The 20,571-nt window shown below is 38.4% G+C and overlaps 1 protein-coding gene and 1 long non-coding RNA gene across 11 annotated transcripts in view; both read right to left on the bottom strand.

The window, feature by feature from the left end:
- Window positions 1–6,812: 6,812 nt before the first annotated feature.
- LOC144060962 (uncharacterized) lies at window positions 6,813–16,187 on the bottom strand. 2 transcript variants are annotated; one of them, XR_013296051.1, is made up of 4 exons: window positions 16,055–16,187; window positions 15,898–15,953; window positions 15,421–15,520; window positions 6,813–7,158 (listed from the first exon to the last, which is right to left on the bottom strand). It is a non-coding gene; the product is annotated as an uncharacterized LOC144060962 (long non-coding RNA). The 2 variants fall into 2 exon arrangements; XR_013296052.1 differs by lacking the exon at window positions 6,813–7,158 and adding an exon at window positions 11,758–11,955.
- A 917-nt stretch (window positions 16,188–17,104) lies between these two features.
- Window positions 17,105–20,571, bottom strand: part of tank (TRAF family member-associated NFKB activator) — a 31,404-nt gene continuing 27,937 nt past the window's right edge. For 6 of the 9 annotated variants that reach the window (XM_077580943.1, XM_077580944.1, XM_077580942.1 and 3 more), the window contains 3 exons: window positions 20,420–20,538; window positions 18,335–18,732; window positions 17,109–17,883 (listed from right to left, as the gene is read on the bottom strand). In XM_077580943.1, the coding sequence (XP_077437069.1) occupies window positions 17,713–17,883; window positions 18,335–18,732; window positions 20,420–20,538 (688 nt within the window). In that variant the 3' untranslated portion in view covers window positions 17,109–17,712. Of the gene's footprint in view, window positions 17,884–18,323; window positions 18,733–20,419; window positions 20,539–20,571 lie in introns of all 9 variants that reach the window. The other 3 variants (XM_077580945.1, XM_077580947.1, XM_077580946.1) reach the window with 3 other exon arrangements.

Raw genomic sequence — 20,571 nt, 5'->3', positions numbered from 1 at the left:
TATAAAATGGCAGTTTTAGTCAACTCAAAATCAGTCACATTCAAAAACATTGGGCTGCCTTTGCTTTTAAAAACTATCACTGAGAATATCATCATATCTAACTAATGTGATTACTAAGTTAACACATAAATAACGTTGAAGAGTTCAAATTTCATGAACAAATAATTGTATCATGACCAAATGAAAAGTAACTCATATTAGAGCATACCACAAATGTCTTTGTTATAGCAGAAGATGTTATCTGTCGGAGTCATGTGCATACACAATGAACTACTACTAAAAAAATAAAAATAAAAAAAAAAATCGGAATTTTTTTTTTTGGGGGGCGATAAAAAAAGCGGAATTCCGCGAATTAGCAGAAAAATCACATCCCTGATTTTACGGAGAATTCAGCTTGCTGGCAAGGTTAATAAAATAATCCAGTCTATTCAAGATACTACTCTACTATCATTATTTTGAGTATTCTATACACAGTAAAGTTAAAATAAAACAAGGTAATATCACATGTTGTATTATTGGATCAGTAGCTTCTTTATATCTTCATCACATCCATGATAAAGCGCCCAGTTCTTAAAATAACTGATAAAAAAAAAAAGAAGGAAATATTGAAAGGAGAGCAGGAGCAAGCAGGCGGCTGTCGCGTTGCAAGAATAATAGTCATTAAAATCACAGGCAACAACACCAGGCCAACCCGCAGCTCATTGGAAATGCAGCGTGAAAATAGAGAGGCCTGCAGATTATCACTCCGCGTAACGCATGTTTCATTTATGCCGCGGCAATATTGTCGAGAGCCCGAGTGCTCCCGCAGAACAAGATGCCGATAAAAGCAAGGGAAAAGATAAGACCAAAGGGAAAGCCCCCAAAAATAACACGAGCTTGGAGTCAAATGCCGCAAAATGGAGAGAACACACTTGAGAATGGGAGCATTAGAGATATCCTCAACATGTTTAGCACAGCTTCACAGCAATGTAATATAGCTGCTCGGGCATTGTAAATATTTCAGAGGACGACTTTGAATAGAGTTGACGATAAACAACCTGGTTGGAAAGTGCAGCTTTTCTACAGAAGCGTTAAACTGCTAATGTGGAGGGAACATTTTTGGACTGGCGAGTATGTTCTAACGTATTTGCCAGTACATTAAATGCTACAAACATAGCATATTTTCCCATAATGCCACGGGGTATCGATGCGCTAGTAAAACTCCCTGGCATTATGGGAAAATAGGCTATGTTTGTAGCATTTAGCCTACAATACGTTCGAACATATTTAACCCTGGAGAACCCAAGAACCCTTTTCTTCTTTGGAAAATTATGAATTATACATTAAATGACTGCTATAAGTTCACTGAACACCAAAATGTATGTTTTTTCAATTTTAACCCTTTATTCCCTAATTTAGGATTAGGGCGAAATTTGACCCTTTTGGGATTTAGGGGTATCATTTTGAAAAATCTGAATAACAAAAACTGTCAGTAAACTATTTAGAATTTAAGAAAATAATCAAATAAATACACAGCTACATTGAACAATATAATTTTTTTGTTTTATTTGTTGCATTTTAGAACTGGATTTTGAATGTACAAACACACTTTGGCCAATGGAAACGAGAACACAGGGACAAAATCACTGCTGGAAAAAAAAAAAGTCTTTGTTATTTGAGTAGCAGAATTTATAGGGGCCAAATTTGACCCCGTGGGTTCCCCAGGGTTAAATACATTCAAAGGTACTCGCCAGTCAAAAATATTCACCGAACGTTGGCAGTTTCAATATTTCCGTACTTTTTGTACCGGCTATATGAGAGATTTTTACGCTATCATTTGTTTTGCTGATTTTTACAGTTTACAGAAAAATTTAAGAGTTGCGTGCCTTCAGTGTGCACCTCAAGTGTTCAAATATCCATTGCTGAAGAGGTTATAACATCGTTAGCCAACGTATAGCATCTCCCATTATGTGTTAGCATTAAGCTAGCGGACTTTAAGGCAAAGTTACGTATAGTTGTTGCGTCTCAAATTTTTGCTTTCAAGTCAAAGCAAAACAGTTGGCGGAACAACAGAGTTGGATTGCTCATATCTCAGGTTCTTTTGGTTTGGTGTTCAAATGCACCATGTTTATTTCTCCTTTTTTTTGCAGTGTTAATTTTATAGTAAACTTCAGTGTGAGACCGTTGAAATGTTTTTTTATTTTCTCTCTCTTTAGATGTTTACCTATTACAGGTATCAAAAAGTTCAACCACATTCAACTTAACTCCTGAAACAAAAACAAAAAAGCCAAGTAGCACCGCGTTCAAATATAAAGAAGTGACCATCTACCAATTTCTGAGTACTCTATGATGAGTTTCTTTCTTCTCCTCCTCCTCCTCATCCTCCCCCCCCCATGTCTGAGTGAAATGGAATTGCCTCTCACATTCAAAGACAGCTCGAGGAAGGTGATAATAGAGCTACTCCCTGCTGTCTGCAGGCAGGAAATAGGAAAGTGGCATATGGGGGCCAGGAAGCAAATAGAGAGGAAATGTGACCAGGCAAAGGAAGAAACGCAAGGAAAGGTTAATGATCAGTGCGGAATTCTACTGGGAGCGGGACGGCGTTCCAAGTCGAGAAAAGAAATGAATGTGACACGAGTCACTGGCAAACAAACCCAAGTTGTGTCCTGACAAACTTGGGATGGATTAGCTTCCGCGCCTCGTCGTAACAATAATCGCGAGTGGCGATTTGATCGGAAAGACGACGGGACAGGCCAATAAATTCATATCCTCGCCGGTATGTGTGAACTTCTGGCTGACGCGTGCGCCGTTCCCAGCATGCTGCAGCATCTCCAAGAAGATCGGACAAACGCTACACAAGACCAAAAACTACTCCTCTAATTCAAAGCCTGTCATAAAAGACTGTTTCAATAAGTTGCAATCATGCCATAACATTAGCAAAATGCTAATGCTAATGACAGTGACTAGATTACGAAATATGCGGAATGAATGAATGAAAAAATACATGAATCAGATTTTGCATCCAACCTAGCTGCATCGGAAGCAGACAGCTGTGGCAACAGCTGGACACAAGAGACAAAGCAACATCACATGTACGGGCCTCTTCCAGACCTGACAGCTTGATAATTTGACAATAACAAGATAACACTTAAACACAGAAGTGACATGACGGTGTCATCAGAGGCTGCCGGATCGATACGCCGCCTGGTTTGTCGGAGCAAGTGCATCTGGAGTAACATGGGTCTTTATTTCTGTTTTGTTTGATGACGCTTTGCTAGCATTTTGAAATGAGCCGGCATTATCTGGCGTATGTTAACAATTAGCAGATTAAAAAAAAATTATTTGGTTACAAATGAAATCCAGAGCAGGCCAGGAGAACGATCCAAAAAACGTAACCTCCGATTGACAGCTTTGCAATCATTACAATCTTGAAATAAAAGGAGGAAAGCATGCTTGCCATTGTTTCCATGGAGACGTCGCTCGGCCAGACCATCCTTTCTTTTGTTAGCTTTAGCATCAATGCTAACGTTGTGATGGGAGCAGTGCTTGTACAATTGTATACCAAGTTAATTAGACAATATTTAGATTAAGATGTAGTGTTACTTATAAACTGGGAGTTCATTTAGTGTGCCCCCCCCCCTAAAAAAACATTAATTGTGTTGGTAAATGAGTGTGCCTCGTTGTATCGCGTGAACTCCGGGTAAAACGATCACGAAGGCATACTTCATGCGAATTTGCGCAGTTCTAAATTTAGACTTCGGACCTATATACTCTGAACGATTTAAAAAAATAAACAAATTGCTCCCCTCCCCCCAATATTGCAATTTACGAAGCAATATGCGATTATTTTTTTAAGGTCCTCTTCCAAAGGTATTTTTGAACAAATATAAGCAATAACTTAATCTGTGTTTAGAAATACGCTCTATTGACAATTCAAAGCTTACGTCACGAGTCAAAATGGCGGTCTTATGTTGCATTCAAGGAGGGTTTGAAGTCGGACTTATCCCACTCTCAGTGTCCCCCCTCAAACCATTTGAGGCAAATGTAAACAAGAAAGATGGCTGATTGTGATCAATTCTATGCTGGGGATCAAGAATATCGTATAAATTTGAGGTCAGAACTGACACAATACGAGTGGGATAAATCCGATTTGCTACTTTTCTCCAATGCGGCATTTTTCTCGGTGAAAGGACGCTCTCCACTCATTGAAAAGTATCGGACTTTGGATCGTTGTAATTTGATCTGTCCCGTTTTACATTTCTTTTGCGTTACTTTGAATTTGAATATTGCTTTATATTGTCTTTTTTTTTTTTAATGAATGAAATAAATGGCTTGTTTGAATGATCTGTGAGGATTATTTTGATGTATGCCTGGTTTGTATGCTAGTCACAGTTAAAAACATCAGAAATACCCAGATATTCAAAATTGTAAATTTTTAACAAACACAAGCAATAACTCAATCTGTAAAAATCCGCTCTTTACCACAACATAGCACGGGTTCACCATTCATGTCCGCCTGAATGACGCGCTAATGTCAAATACGCTCATCGCGTTGCGCTGAGAGCGAAACGATCAATGATCCATCAATTCCTCGGTGCTAGAAACAAAAAGGCGCTCGAGGAAGCCCGCTTGTCCGCGACGTCCCCTCGTGAGACTGCCAAGTCCAGCGGATCAGTTCGACAGACTCGGCAAGTTGCCTTGGTGACCGTCCAGGCGGCACCAGCTGGCAACGTCTCCACCCACCGCCGCCGCCACCACCACATTCATCCATACACGTTAAATAAAAGCAAAACAGAAATCAAATCTATATTTCAAATATTCAACAGTCCCTCAAGCTTTGGAGAGGTAAGGAGTACTGTTGAATAATTCAAGCAGACGGGGATGTCCCACGGCCGGCGGGACGAGTGAGTAGCACTGAGTATAGCTCTCGTGGTGACATCATTCACACGGGCAGATCTGATGAGACAGTAGCGTACTACTCGGACGCTTGAAGCCACTCCAAAAGCAGGCAGTGGTGTTACTCATTTAAAAGCATCCACTGACCATCTGTTGATGCTAAAATCCCAATCTGACTGCCATTTCGAGATCAGTGGGCCTTTATTGGTCCCGTTTGAAAGCCAATGTGCTGTTTTGGAGTATGTGTGTGTTGAGGTACGATTCTGGTAGGAGGAAAGGAAACATGAAATTCAATTTCTTCGATATCCATGTTATAATCTTGTACCACTACACTCTTTGTTCTGAGACTTGGGAGTAACGTATTTTTCCGAGATCTGCTTTCCACTACTGTATGAAATTCTACAGTAATTGCCTGCGGACCCCAAAAGTATTTCATATGAAATCATCCTTAAAAAGCATCCCCCCTCCCCCTGTACTTGTATATAATACGGTCCTCTAATTTGCTGGCATCCTTACCCTCATTTGCTCCCAAAAAATGTATAAAAACAGTCTATTTTAAATATTGCCATGGTCCCAAAAACGTATTTATACGTTTTTTTTGTTTGTTTGTTTTGTTTGTAAGCTAGAGCATACATAAGGCTTTGATGCAGCCTCTGACCTGAAGAGACTGCTTAAAGCAATGGTAGGTTTTACAAAAAAACGACTAACAGGTGGCAGCAGAGCAAAAGAGATGAACCAGGGCCATGTTGAAAAAAAACCCTCAATTACTCACAATTCTAAATAGATTTGTGAATAACGATGAAACTATATTCTAATGCTAATTGCTGCAAAATGGAAACAGACAGAAATATACTTTTTCCTGATGAAAGAAGAGACTCTAATCTTCCCTTTGGTAGGTTCCATGTTTTTATAGCAATAGAACACAATATATTCTGTGGGCCTTTCAAATTAGTCAAAATCCAGTAAAATAGTTGGGAGTGAAGGGGGTAAAATAGCTGGTTGTAAAAACCCTGCCACAGTTTGGCATTAGCCCCTTGCTGGCTAGCTAGCTACCTAGCAGGTATCCGAGCACCGGGGAGCTAGCTAGGGAGCTCGCTAGCTAGCAGCATAGTGACAGGACTACAAAATTAGGAGTTTAAGGATTATTCTAGAAATGAAATAAAATCCACAACATATTACAGAGATGACAAATCCAGGTCCATAAAGTAAAAACCCTGCCACAGTTTGGCGTTAGCCCCAGGTGCTAGCGAGCACGCTCCCTAGCTAGCTCTCGGGTGTTCGGTTACCTGTTAGGGAGCTAGCTAGCTAGCACAAGCGGCTAAAACCAAACTGTGGCAACGTTTTTCCTTTCTGGACCTGGATTTGCCACCTGCCACACAGATAGTGGATATCAAGATGAAAGAATATCGGATATGAAATGGATTTTCCATTGGCAGCGTTAAGGAAAGAGAAAACAACATGAACATGCAGCGTCAGGTCTCAACAGCAGATTAGGGCACAGGGAGCACTTTGCAGCTTGTTGTCATAGGTAAGACGAGAGACAACTGCGCCGGCAATCCCCAGGTTACGCAAGGTGTGAACAAAATATGCAGCCAATTTGTTTTTGTGCACAAGAGGAAGAAAAAAAAAAAAAAAAGAGCGTTCACGTCAATGTAGCTTTGAGTTTAGTTTGTCAAATATGAGTGTGAAATTTGTCAAGAATGTTCATAGAGTTCTTATTGGATCATATTAGATGCGCAAGACTCGTCAAATCAAGACACCTGCTAGATCCCGCTTTAGAAAGCCATCCGAGTCTGATGCAGAATCCGCAATGAAATCCCAAAGACAAAGAGAGAAGAGTGAGAGCATTGGCACGGGATGTACGAATTTACTGGGAATTGGCAAGAACAACAACAAATGAGTGTAATACATATGGCGTGCCATTTTCACAGCTTAAAACAGAATAACACAAAAAGGTGACACCAAACGGTGTCATGTGATGAAGTTATCGGCTGAATGGAGCTCGCCGATTTTTACCGGTCATATTCCGGCGTTGCTTGCGGGATAGTTTGCCGAGCTATGTCGTCTCATCCCACGGAAAAATAAAGTGGTCCTCCCACTAATTCTCGGAGGTGTCAGTCAGATAAAAGTGGCCTGCCAGGATGACATTCAGCTCTAGTCAAGCCAGATGGTTTCTTAACACTGAATATTTGAGTAGAACACATCTCGCGCCGCTATTAAGATGTGACACCGAGGTGGCGGGATTCAGAGGAAGGATGCGAGAACCTTGTGAGTCTCCTCGCACTGTAAAAAAAAAAAACTTGTGTTTTTTGGGGGTCTAAAACAGTCATTTAATTTAAAATATAAATGTCAACAATGTTTGTTAGCACAAAAAACAAGCAAGTTGGTTGCTCCAAAATGATTTGCTGATTTGTTTTTACTTATATCTTTAAGTTGGGAGACAACAGGGACAATTAGGGACAATTCTTATTTTTTTGTTATGAAATGTGAGAAAGCCAAATTTCACAACAGCAAAATTTATATATTTTGTTGAATTGTCCAATTTAAGATTTTATCAGTTTGTTGACATTTTTTAAACTAGCATTATGAAGCAAAATGGCTCATATGACGAGCCTCTTCATCTTGTTATTAATTTATTGATATAAAGTTTATGTACTTGTATGCTTACTTAAAATATTTATTTTCTTATCTTGTTTTGCTTTCTGTTCCATGTATAGCACTCTGAATACAGCAATGCTTGGTTTAAAAAGTTGAGTTGAGTATTTAATGTCATTTCAAGCATAATCCTTAAAATCCTCAATTTAACGTGCTGTCACTATTGAATTTAAAAAAAATGGATTAATCTGTCAATAATTCAATCGATTAATCGGCTAATCAGATTCATTTTAATTTTGCATTAAAATGTATTACAAAAGCTTTTTTTTTTTTTACTAACCGGTGATTGGTGTTTATTTCATACTTCGTATTCCTATAGGGATAAAAAAAAAAAGTAAAATTAAAAACAGGTGTTTGCAAATGTCTTATTTTGATTAAACACAGAAGATAATCAGTCTTCTTTCATGAAGGCCTACAGAAATGAGTGAACAATTACTGTTGCTGTGCAGAAAATCAGAGGATTTGGACAATTTTAAATTAAAAAAATGTCTCCAAAGGATTATTCGATTATTAAAACAGTAATTCGACAAATCGAATCGTTTTGACAGCTCTAAAATGTTAGCAGTGCGATTTAATCGGGCAACACGCATGGTTGCGCCCTTTAGGAGGCCATTTTTCAATTAGACGCCAATTTCAATTGTGAACGGCTTCATCAGTCATTAAGCACATTTGGTTAGCGGACGTCCACCTTACACTTAGCCAAAGGTGTTTCTGCAAGTTGCCGTTAGCCAACAGCATGGCGGCCCCAAGGCTGCAGCATGTAAGGGGACTCTTGAGGACAACCAAAGAAAGCGCACCATGATTTTCACTGGGGATTTGAATATTCACACCTGCACTAGGTGTTGTTTGGGAGGCTGATAAGCATGTGCGGCACCAGAGGGGTGACTACAATTGGAGGGGGGTGGGCGGGGGTCTCATTTGAAAAGGGACCATCATTTTAGGAGTGATTTATTGAGGACGGTGCTGTTATGTTGTATTTCTCAAGCGTGACAACAATAAGAGAGGACGCAGCAAATTGAGCATGGCGTCCCTCACATGTGCTTCATCGAAGCTGCACGTGGCCATATGGGCACGTGCAAAAAAAATAAAATAAAAAAAATTGTCTGCCCAACCAGCGCATAAGGATTCAAGCGGCATGCGGAGAAGGAAAATATGTCCAACATCACAGCCAGCCTGATTATCAATCGCGCCACGGCTCGTATCGCCACAAAGCAAAATCCGGGAAGACGTGATTAGGACATCACAAGGCTTATCATTAAAAGATCCGACAACAAACGGCTCTGGTGCTGTTCAGAGGCAGCCTCTTATCAGAGGTGTTAATTGGCAAATTTAGTACAAGTCAAGAGCGTGTTCCCTGTCGTCATTAAACCGAGAATGGATTCTTTCCTTCTAACCCGAGAATAGCAAGCAAACATCCGCATGCGACAACCTCTCGCGTTTTGAGGAGCGCTAAAATTGGCAGCTAAATGTCTCTCATTGGACGCTACTTTATGTACAGCCAGGGTTATTTTAGTAACGAAAACAAAAAAAAACGAAAACTAAAATTCAAAAAACTATTTCGTTAACAAAATAAAATAGAAACAAAAACGCTTTTTAAAAAACGAAAACTAACTGAAACTACATTTTATGTTTACAAAGCTAACTAAAACTAACTATATAATTATAGCAAAAACGTCCTTCATTTTAGTCTTTGGTAATTAATTGAATGAATGCACCTTTTGGGGATGATTTTAAGTATATTTATTTAACCGGAATAGGGACGTTTGAACGTCTCACACAGAAGTGACGTCATCTAGCAGCAGCCAATAGAAAAGCACCTTCAGATGACGTCGCTCCGAGGCGACAACGAAATGCAACGCTAGGTAAGAAATTAGTTACTTTTTTCATTTTACCACGGTGCTTATTAAATATTGCGCACAAGCAGAGGTGGTAAATCCAGGTCCAGAAAGTAAAAACCCTGTCACAGTTTGGCTTTAACCCCAGGTGCTAGCTAGCTAGCCAACTAGCTAGTTCCCTGCTAGCTTCCATGGTACTCGTTTACATGCTAGGGAGCTAGCTAGCTAGCATCAATGGCTAAAGCCAAACTGTGGCAGGGTTTTTACTTTCTGGACCTGGATTTGCCACCTCTGCGCACTAGTAATACACATTAAAAAAAAAAAAAAAAAAACTAAACGAAAACTAAGACTGAAATTAACTAAAACCAAGCATTTTTAAATAACTAAAGCTAATAAAAACGAACAGAACCACTCTGAAAACGAATTAAAACTAACTTAAATTAAAAAAACAAAACTCACCCTATAAATAGTTTTTTATCTGAAGTCTTTGTTTGGCCTTTAGATTTGTCAACAAAAAAAGAAAGAAAGACGGATGCCGATATTCGTCAAAATGTTAAATATTGGCACCTATAATCAGCCCGGCCGATAATCAGTATATCCCGATATTTTTTTTCTATACCGTAGTTCTTTTTTGGGCTTTTAGATTTTGAGGGGAAAAAAAGGAGGATGCCGATATTCGTCCAAATGTTAAATATCGGCACCGATAATCAGCCCGGGCCGATAATCGGTATATCCCTATATTTATGTTTTTACCGTAGTTCTTTTTTTGGTCTTTAGATTTTGAAGGGGAAAAAAAGGAAGATGCCGATATTCGTCCAAATGTTGAATATCGGCACCGATAATCAGCCCGGCCGATAATCGGTATATCCCGATATTTTTTTTTATACCGTAGTTCTTTTTTGGGCTTTTCGATTTTGAGGGGAAAAAAAGGAGGATGCCGATATTCGTCCAAATGTTAAATATTGGCACCGATAATCAGCCCAGCCGATAATCGGTATATCCCTATAATTATTTTTTTACCGTAGTTTTTTTTTTGGGCCTTTAGATTTTGAAGGGAAAAAAAAGAGGATGCCGATATTCGTCCAAATGTTGAATTTCGGCACCGATAATCAGCCCGGACGATAATCTGTATTTCCCTATAATTAGTTTTTGTCATAGTTCTTTGTTCGGCCTTAAGATTGTAAAAAAAAAAAAAAAGAGAATAAAATGCCGATGCTGATATTTGTCAAAATGTTAAATATCGTCACCGATTATCAGCCCGGTCGATAATCGGTATAACCCTATTATTATTTTTTTTTAGCGGAGTTCTTTGTTTGGCCTTTAGATTTGAAGAAAAGAAAAAAAGGAGGATGCTGATATTTGTCAAAATGTTAAATATCGGCACCGATTATCAGCCTAGCCGATAACTGGTCTATCCCTATAATTAGTAATAATTGTCATGGCTTAGTGACTACAAACACAGCATAGGCCTACTGTGCACGTCCAAGAAAAACTTTAAAAAAACAAAAAAAAACGTTCTGGCTTTCAACAAATGCTATCTGGTGACCTGCAATGAGCAGTGCCTTTGCAATGCATGTGTACCGAACACCCGCCTGAAAGGTGAGCGTCCTTTGGGGTTGCGGGTGCGATCGCACCACTGCCGCTGTCATCAGTAAGCTGTGACTGCCAAATCTTTGGCTGCAAGCCTCATGTGAGAGCAACGCGCTCCACAATGGTGGGGGTGGATGTTGTGAGACTTAACAGAGGCAAAGATGTCTTCAACACGTTTTGTTCGAACGCTGAGGAAGCCGTCGCCTGGCGAGACCACCGGCGGGCCGCGCTCTGGGCTCGCGTCGCCATGCGACTTGGCACCCGCTCATGCCAACGGTAACCCGGGCACAGGCAGAGGAATATGCTTCCCTCCTAACTTGTTAATCATCTCGATGACACCGATGTGAAGAGTCAGGTGACCTCGCAATCCACTTGCTAGCTCTCTGTTTGCTTTCCGTCGGATTCAACATTCTCGCTGGATTCGTGCACGTTGATGGTTAATTGCAAAAGCAACCGTAATGCTGCATCAATTGTCAACGTCTGAGCCAATTAACACATTTGAAAAGAAACGTAAGAGGGATTTAAAAGGAGCTCTAGAAAAAGCATGATCAGAAATGGCCACTATTGAAAAGACATTTGATGACATTTTGTTCGTGAGTTTAAAAAGTTATTATAGGTGATGAAAACTAGCAAAATTACGGAAGCGTATTGCTGTCACACCAGGAAAAAAAGAAAAGAAGAGCCATATCACGTTTTAACATTAACTCGTGAAACTTGTAATGGTTAAAACATGATATGGCTTTTGTTATTTCCCTGGTGTGGCAGCAATATGCTACCGTACAAAATAACTAAAAAACTTTATTTAAAAAAAAAATTCATTCATGAAATATAATATAAATGGGTGTACTTAAAAAAAAAAGATACTTAAAAAAATAACAAATAAATAAATGAAAAACAGTAAAATAATTTGTAAAATTGTTCCGTTGAAAATGTCTTGACTGCTTGAGTTGATCAGGGGAAGACATGACAAGTTTTACTTCTTTTTGTCTCCTTTTCGTTTCTTTAAAAGAAAAAAAGTGAAATAAACAATTAAATTGAAAAATACTGAAACAATAATTTATGTAAAACAAATAAAATATAGTGAAAATATCCTTAATTTTCTTCTCTGCCAGTTAATATCATAAATTAGCTTTCGAGGTTCATTTGAAATAGAACAGGGAAGGTTGCGCAATATTTAATGACTTTTTTAAAAAATTGTATTTTATTATATCTTGCACTCCACCTATCCCCATACAAAAAAAACGACTACTAAAACTAATAGAAACTAAATTAAAACCAAGCATTTAAAAAATAAATAAAAACTAGTAAAAATAACAAACCTGCTCTTATTAAACTAATTAAAATCAACTGAATATAATAAGAAATAATATAAAACTGTGATTTTTTTTTTTTTAAATCCCAAACTATTATAACTACCCAAATGCAAACTTGCTTCTGCATTTATAGAGAAGAACATGTAGAATAAATTCACCTCCTTTATATCATTTATATGTGTGTTTTTTTAAACAGTATTCTATGTATACTTAATGTATTCATTTGTATCATTTCAGGAACTTTTCTGGCCAATTTTACCATGTTAAATCTAACCGGGATTTAAAAGTAATGACTATGGAAACTTGGCCATAATGCAGGCTTGAAAATGAATCGCATGAATACAAATAACATTTTAGATGAACTCATTCACTGCCATTGACGGCTATAGACGTCAAACTTTCATGAATGTGAAATATGTTGTTTTCAAGCACAGAATGTCAATTCCATGGTAACCTTTTCACAAATTTCAATGTTATGCTTTCTCTGAGTGTATTTTGAAATGGGTTATTATGCTTTTTAATTGTATTCTAACACTCCTTTCAACGTACTTTTACTGGTCACAATTGCTTATTTCCTGACTGGACCATCAAAGAAAATGCTGTGTCGCGTGTAACGACAGATTACAGGCCTTCGACGTGTTTCTGTGCGCTAAACAAGCAGTGGCTGAGCGCCAGTAGTGTCACTTTCCACCCTCCGATCTGGAACCCCTCTGGCTGCCCCCCACCCCCCCGCGCCCCGAACTGTCTGCAGCACCGACTGGTGGTGCGGCAGGCAGCACTGCTGATTAGCGTGCATTAATGACGGGGAGCCGGGCCGCATTGTTCTAACACCTCCCCTTCTCCTCCGCACCAATCTGTCACCAGTCGGTGGGCCTCCCAATGCTTCCCTCCACAAATGACTGGGATAATTAGTTGCCCCTCACGAATGCCGGCAATCTTCTCACCCCTGATTGCTTTCACCTTCTTGCTCCTGGCAATTTTGACACCTTGTAATCAGGGGGCGCTACATATCCACCTCGATCCATATCGTACATCTTTTTGTGTGTGCGCTCAAATCTCAATCTCAAATCTTCGGCCTCTTCCAGCATGCATTTAAAAAGTAAAAGGTAAATCGATTCCAACAACAAAAACTAGGCTGTAAAGTTCACACTCTCCACGCACGCACAGGAAGGCACCTCTGTCGGTCAGAATTAAAAAAATAAAAATAAAAAATAAAGTAAATATCATAATACGAGCTGTCACGAGCGGTTTCCACTTCCAAACAATGAATGACAACGTAATTATGAGCAAGCAGCTGTTCATGCTCCCAGAGAGAAAAGCGTGTAGGCTGCACTATGTTCGACTCTTCACAGATTAACCAGAAAGGATCATTAGGGATCTGTATTTGCCAGACAACCCCCCCCCCACACACACACACACACAACCCCACCCCACCCACCCCCAGCAACACACACTGTCCATGCTGTGCTGTATGAATGCAAAATGATGTGGTGTGTCTTTATAAATGCACTAAGAAATATGTAATGTTTGGCATGCTAAATGGAAAAATGCTTTATGAGTCCAGAGCTATTTATGAAATGCAATTAAAGCCTCTGCGCAAATAAATATCAGCTTATGGTGGATAGAAGAAGTCTACACACCCCGGTTCAAACCAGACCAATAAAGACGATTATTTTTATACCATTTCAATTTTTTCCACTATTAACTCATTCACTGCCATTGACGGCAATAAACATAAAAAAATTATTTGAACAGTTTCTACTAGTTTAACTATTTTTCCCCACTTTTGTTTAAAAAAAAAGCTAGAAAAAAATTATTGGACATTTAGAACAGATAAAATTTGTGATTAATCGTGAGTTAACTAGTGAAGTCATGCGATTAATTACGTTTTAAAAAAAATATCGCCTGACGCCCCTAATTTTTAATAATCTTTTCTTTAAAAAAAATTAAATTGTAATAAATTTTTTTATTTGTAATAATTTTTTTCTTTAAAAAAAATAATAGTTTTTTCACATGATTTCTCTATTTAACTCACGATTAATCGCACATTTTATATCCGTTTTAAATGTACAATACATTTTTGTTTAGGTTTTCATACTCTTGTTAACAAAAGTGGAAAAAAAATGTAAACTAATAGAAATGGTTCAAATGAATTTTTGTCGTCAGACGCTGTCAGCATGAAAATATGTCATGAAATGTTATTCAAATGAAGGGGCGGTCCTAAGTGTGTCCAAAGCCCAAACAATGAAACCCCAAAGATAGAGTTCAAATGTTCCAGAGGGCTTTTCATGATATTTTCTTGTATCCTGCAAAAGCGTGATAGTTTTGTGGTAACACCAACTAGTATTTGGAACTGTGCGCAAAAACTTGAAAATGGTGGTCTAGAAAGCCTACTTGAACATCTGAACTTTTGTGGTGTTAATTAAAGTGACATGAATATTGTGCAAACAATACCTCCTTTTATTTTCATTTCCTCTCAAAAATATGTTTTTCCTCTCAGTTGAGTTGCACAGACAAGTCATATTTATAGTGGAAAAGGTTTGAGAATTATTTCATTTGTACTCTTTTTTTTTTTTCTTTCTTAATTTAACCTCTATTTGTCCAGATAAGGCAATTTTTAAAGATTTTCTTTTGCAATGCTGACCTGCCTGCAGATAGCAGAATAAAAAAACAAAAAAAAGGCAAAATAAACATCCACTGTAGTTCAAAAGAAATCTCATCTACTTTGCATCCCTGATGAAGTATCCAATAATCAAAATGTTCATTTTTCTTCCAACGCCGAGCTAATGCTCAGTTGTCATAGAAATATTGTAGTTATCCAAAAATATGTACTAATATACAAGCAGGGGTGGGCAAATGAGGATGTAATTGAGCTAATTGAACGGCGTGTTTGTGCCTGATTGTTGTGTGCCGTTAAGTCTAAAAACCAATTCCCGTATCTAATGAACATATGGCACATAAACTTTGTAAATGGCGGCAAACTTGGAAATGTTTCAGAAAAACATCACCGTGGTCGACCAACAGCTGCTTCTCATTACTGTGCTAATTTAAACAACAGGTTTGTGGGTGGAGAATCTTTCCACGATTCTTAAATGAAGAAAAATCCGAATGATGAACTAAAAGATGCAGTTTAAATATGGAACATTACTTACTGTAACGAGGGGATCAGCAGTTATTTTGGCAAATTGTTGGTCTTAAAATTGGTCGTATGAATTTTGCGCAACTCCCCAGAGCTGCCATTATGCTGTTCTTCTGTAGAAAGTAAACCAATCAATAGTTGCACAACAATACATTTGATTATTACATTTTCTGGTATATGTATTAAGCAAAATCCACCTGTTTTTGTCCATCTCGGGGCAGCCATTTTGCTGTTGCTCAGGGCGCAGGTAAAACGACCAATCGTGGCTGAGTTTACGAACATCACATGACCGAATTCAGAAAATGATTGTGAATGCCTGTGATGCCATTATCAGTCGACAGCAAGTGCCAAAATGGCCGCCCCCCTGAGATGGAATTAAACAGGTGGATTTGGCTGCTTAATAATTCATATTCCACAAATGCAATATTGATCAATAAGAGGGGCTGCATAGAACATATTATTTTCAAGAGTTTTTGGGGGGTGACTTTACCTGTGGCTGTCAGCAGCGGTGGGTAGTAACGAGTTAAATTTACTCCGGTAAATTTACTAAAATAAAAATTTAAAAAGTACTTTTAAGAGTAGTTTTACCACACAATACTTTTTACTTTTACTTGAATAGATGTGTGAAGAAGAAAAGCTACACTTACTGCGCTATATTGAGCTACACCAGAGTTGTTACATTCTTATATTAGATTAACCGTATTTTCATGTAAACGCTCTGCTTGACTGAGTAAATGGGAGCACTTCCGCCGCGGACACATTGCGCGCAGGAAATGTGGCCCTGGTTGACGACTGGCAGGCATGACGGGTACCCGAGAGAATTCACTTAAAGATGACGTCTTGGTGCTGTCACTTTAAGTAACTGCTACTTATGGTCGTTGGGTTCGAGCTGAAAAAGGTTTTATTTTATGATTTGAAGATGCCAGCATTTGCACATCATTTTATGTTTTTTTGTCTGTCTGATATTGTTTTTAAAAAATAAGTCAGACTTCATGTTCAAGCAGTTACTCAGTACTTGAGTATTCTTTTCAGCTAATACTTTATTACTTGTACTTGAGTGAGTTTTGTGATGACTACTTTTTACTTTTGAGTAATATTATTTTGAAGAAACGCTACTCTTACTTGAGTACAATTTTTGGCTACTCTACCCACCTCTGCCTGTAAGGATTTTTTGTCCATCCCTCATAATTGACTAGTTTCAGTATTGTTGGCATGTCAAACCAATATATGGAACATATCGCTGGCGTCCAGCCAAAATCTTGTACAGTACCTCCAAAATGGTCACTTTTCAGGCGATTCCAAAAACAGCCTGTTTATTCAACCATTAATATTGCATCAACAAAGAGATGAGGACATGTTCAACACTTTAGATTAGACACAAATTTGTAAAAAAAATAAAATAAAAAATACGTACACGTGTGGACTGATCAATATTATTGATTTAAAATATATAAATGTACCAAATTGTGACGGCAGCGATATGGAAATATACAAGGACTATATATATATATATATATATATATGTGTGTATGTGTATATATATATATATGCATATATATTTAAAAAAATAAAAAATAAAAAAATAAAATAAAATAAAAACTTTTTTTTTTTTTTAAAGGAGAGCAATGATGATGTCAAATCGAATGAACAATACTGAGCTCTCCTGGAAAGAAAATAAAAAAAAAGGAAATATACAAGGACTCAAGTGCAACTTCTTCATGCTTCTTGCTAAAATTTGTGACAAAATGGCAAATTGTCCTTCCTCACTTTTAATAATGCTGAGATATTGCAAGTAATTTTAAACTTTGTAAAAATAACATGAATTATATCCTTGACCTCTGACTTCAAAACTATTTATCTAATTGTTGTGTATACAGTATGCAATAAAGCATAAGATTATACATTTATATGGTTTAATTTGGGTCGTGACAAAAATGAGTTTAACACCCAATTGAGGATGTATAAAGCCGAAGTGCTCATTTTTTAAAAAATTAAAATATAGCTTGTGTTATCATTGCAACTTCTTTCAAAATAGATAAACAAAATGATTACACCTTGGTCCACCTTATAAATGATTCATTGTTGGCTTTATTTCCTCATGCATCATAACAAAATCTCAGCTGCAGAACTATTCGAGAAAAAAAAAAAAAAAAAAACATACGGGGATTGTACCATTCAAATTCTTCAACATTAAATAAAAATGGATTCAAGTCTCATTGCAGTGTCCCGTACAGTGAACATACTTTGCGGCGGGCAGAACTAGACCACGCTTAACATTAAGTCTCTGGGCTGCGGCGGAACAAAGTCAGCGGTGCGTTTCATCCTTTGGCGAGAAATGTGAGTAGAGGTGGCTGTTCATTTGCTCCTGCGGAACCACAGCATGGCAGAAAGCACATTTATCCGGGATGCTGCTCGGAGCCGTCGCCATCTCTGCTGCCACGCCGGTTGCCTCGCACAGATCAGGGCTCCACAGAGACTAAAGCGAAGAAAATGAGATTTTATTCACCGGAAGAAAAAAAAAAATACAGTAAACACAATCTGTGAGAGCACAAACGGTTACATTTAAAGGTTACGGGAGGAAGAGTAAGGTCGAAATGTGATTCTCACGTCTTTAATGATGTTACTTTTACGACTATCATGTCTGTTACGAATATGCTTCACAATTAAAAAGGTACGCGTTGCAATCATCAGACACCGAGCGGCACTTCCATCTGGCTCACACCTTCCGGCAAACATGCTAGCAGAAACAACCGGAGAGTTGAAACAGAAAAACAAGGGATTAGCACTCATTACACCGTAATGTGTTTGAAGTTTCGACGTGGCGCTTATTTTGGGACTTTCACACACACACACGTTCGCTCCTCCATTAGCAAAGACCGAGCAGAAACTGATAATTTGCTACTACTTCTCTCAGACCTGCTTCTCACCTGCTGGGGGCCCCGAACATCCTCCTGGGAGAGCGAGGAGGACGTCGTGTGGGAGGGGAATGTAGGGATGACAAAAGGCAGTTTCGAGGGCTCCTCCTCCTCCTCGTCGGCGGCCGCAGGGATGTCGCTGAGGGGCCGCCTCATGGGCACGGTCAGGGCAGCGTGCCTCTCCGGGGCGCTGTTCAGGAAGTCGTATTCGCTGTCCACGGGAGGCGGGAATTTGACACTGAGCTTGACCAGTGAGTCTACAAAGTCCCTGTCGTCGGGGCTGGCGCCGCGCGACGCCAGCGATGAGGGCACCAGCGGAATGTCCGCCGTCGACCCCGGCGCCAAGAAGAAGGCCGCTTCGGCTTCTGCTGCGCGGTCTGTGCACTGGATGGGCATGGAGAACTGCTGATCTGTCAGAAGCATTTGGAGGTTTAGCATGGTGGACGCGGAACTACATTGGCAAAAAGCACGCAGGTTGCAAAACGTAGACAATTCTTGCTCAAATGATCTCAAATGGGAACAAGAGGTGTACGCTCTAAAAAACGAAAAGTAGGGGGTGTCAGGTGATTAAAATGTCGAATCGTGTGTAATTGCATGATTTCAATAGTTAACTCACGATTGGTCGCAAATCTGTTCTAAAAAATTTTTTTTTTTTAAGTTTTCATACTCTTGGTAACATAAAAGTGGAAAAAAAGGTGAAACTAAAAGAAATGTGGCTGCATCTTTTAGTCATTGATACAGTAATTTCATAAGAATTTGTAAAATTGAGTTCAAATGAAATAGATGTGATATTGATTTGCGTTGGTCATTTTTCTGCCACTAGATGGCATAATTGCATTTGTAAGATGTTGCTGACAGGTCCGTGCATTTTTCTTTTCATATTAAGAGCTATCTACTCTTTAATATGAAGTAACTTGTGAAATTCTGCACATTTATAAAATTGTAAAATACAACTTCACCCAAGTCTGCATTATTATTACATTTATTCCTGCTAAATTTTGACGTGGACGTGCCTGCTGCATTGCGACTGGAATTCTCCCTGTACAGGTTCCAAGTAAGGAGCAGTCATTAATTGTGCGTAAAAAGAAATAAATAGTGGCGTTAAAGAAACATTAAATTAACGCAAAATTAATGCACTCATTTTGACAGCGGTAGTGATAATATATAACTACGAGCACAATGTGGCCATGCTAAATTTATTGAGAGAAAAAAAAAGCAATTGTTTATCATTATAAGCATTTTCCAAGTGTTTTTGTCACATTTTGTTCAAATGCTGTATACAGGTATGTCCCAATCCTTAGTCTTAAAGTGGCCTTCTGATAACGCTAAAGAGGTTAAACTAATTATTTGAAAGGTCTCTTTGTACGGGTGCAGTTCTACTAGAAACATATTGCTACATTAACACCTCTCTGGAAGTGTCAATAAAAACTGAGCACTATTAACAATACTTTGCCTAAGATGTGGCAGGTGAGAGTTTGACACCAATAATTTGCAACCGCACTAGAAGTTAATAGGTGTGTAAATATTGCACGTGAGACAAAACCACCAGATATAGCTTTCTGTTTGGGTTATTACATATTTGGATATATTAATTTACATGAAAACCTTTATTAGTTTTATTTAACCACATTTCTTGATTATCTTTATTCCATGAGGATTTAACTAAAATGCAAAACTGGATTTATTTTTTTTTTTTAAGAAGAAAGTTTTAACAAAGCCAAATTGAAGGCTTTTGTGTGTGCCATTGGGCTAAATAGAATATTGTTTCATATATTTTCTAAAATGTTGTGGTAGTGTTTCTACATAAAATGTGTCTTGTTAAGGATGAATTGATGAATTTGAATGAATTTGTTGATGTAAACTACCTTATATACGTAACAGAATGAAACATTGGCAGGAATTATTATTTATAATACACAATTTAATGACACTAAAACAATTTAACACTTTTGAATGTCAGATTCAAAAGTGTAATCTTTAAGGATAATCATGCCCATAGCTTTCGATACTCTCATTTAAGGTCTACGGACAAAATGCTTTTAATAGTTTGGGTATTCCAACTTTGGGTCTCACACAAGAGCCGAAGAATTTTAGTACCATTTGCAGTTTCTATTCCCCCGCGGAATCTCTTCAGGTGATCTTTTTGCCTTCGCGATAGGGAGCGAATCTGCCGAAATGTCCCGTGAATCGCTTCCAGCGCGTCCAGCATGTCCTGACTGGCAAACAAAATGTATGAATGAGACACAAGT

The sequence above is a fragment of the Vanacampus margaritifer genome, chromosome 11, assembly GCF_051991255.1.
Source record: "Vanacampus margaritifer isolate UIUO_Vmar chromosome 11, RoL_Vmar_1.0, whole genome shotgun sequence".
NCBI lineage: Eukaryota > Metazoa > Chordata > Actinopteri > Syngnathiformes > Syngnathidae > Vanacampus > Vanacampus margaritifer.
The sequence above is the reverse complement of the archived record's forward strand: the minus strand, read 5'-3'. Positions and strand labels throughout refer to the sequence as shown.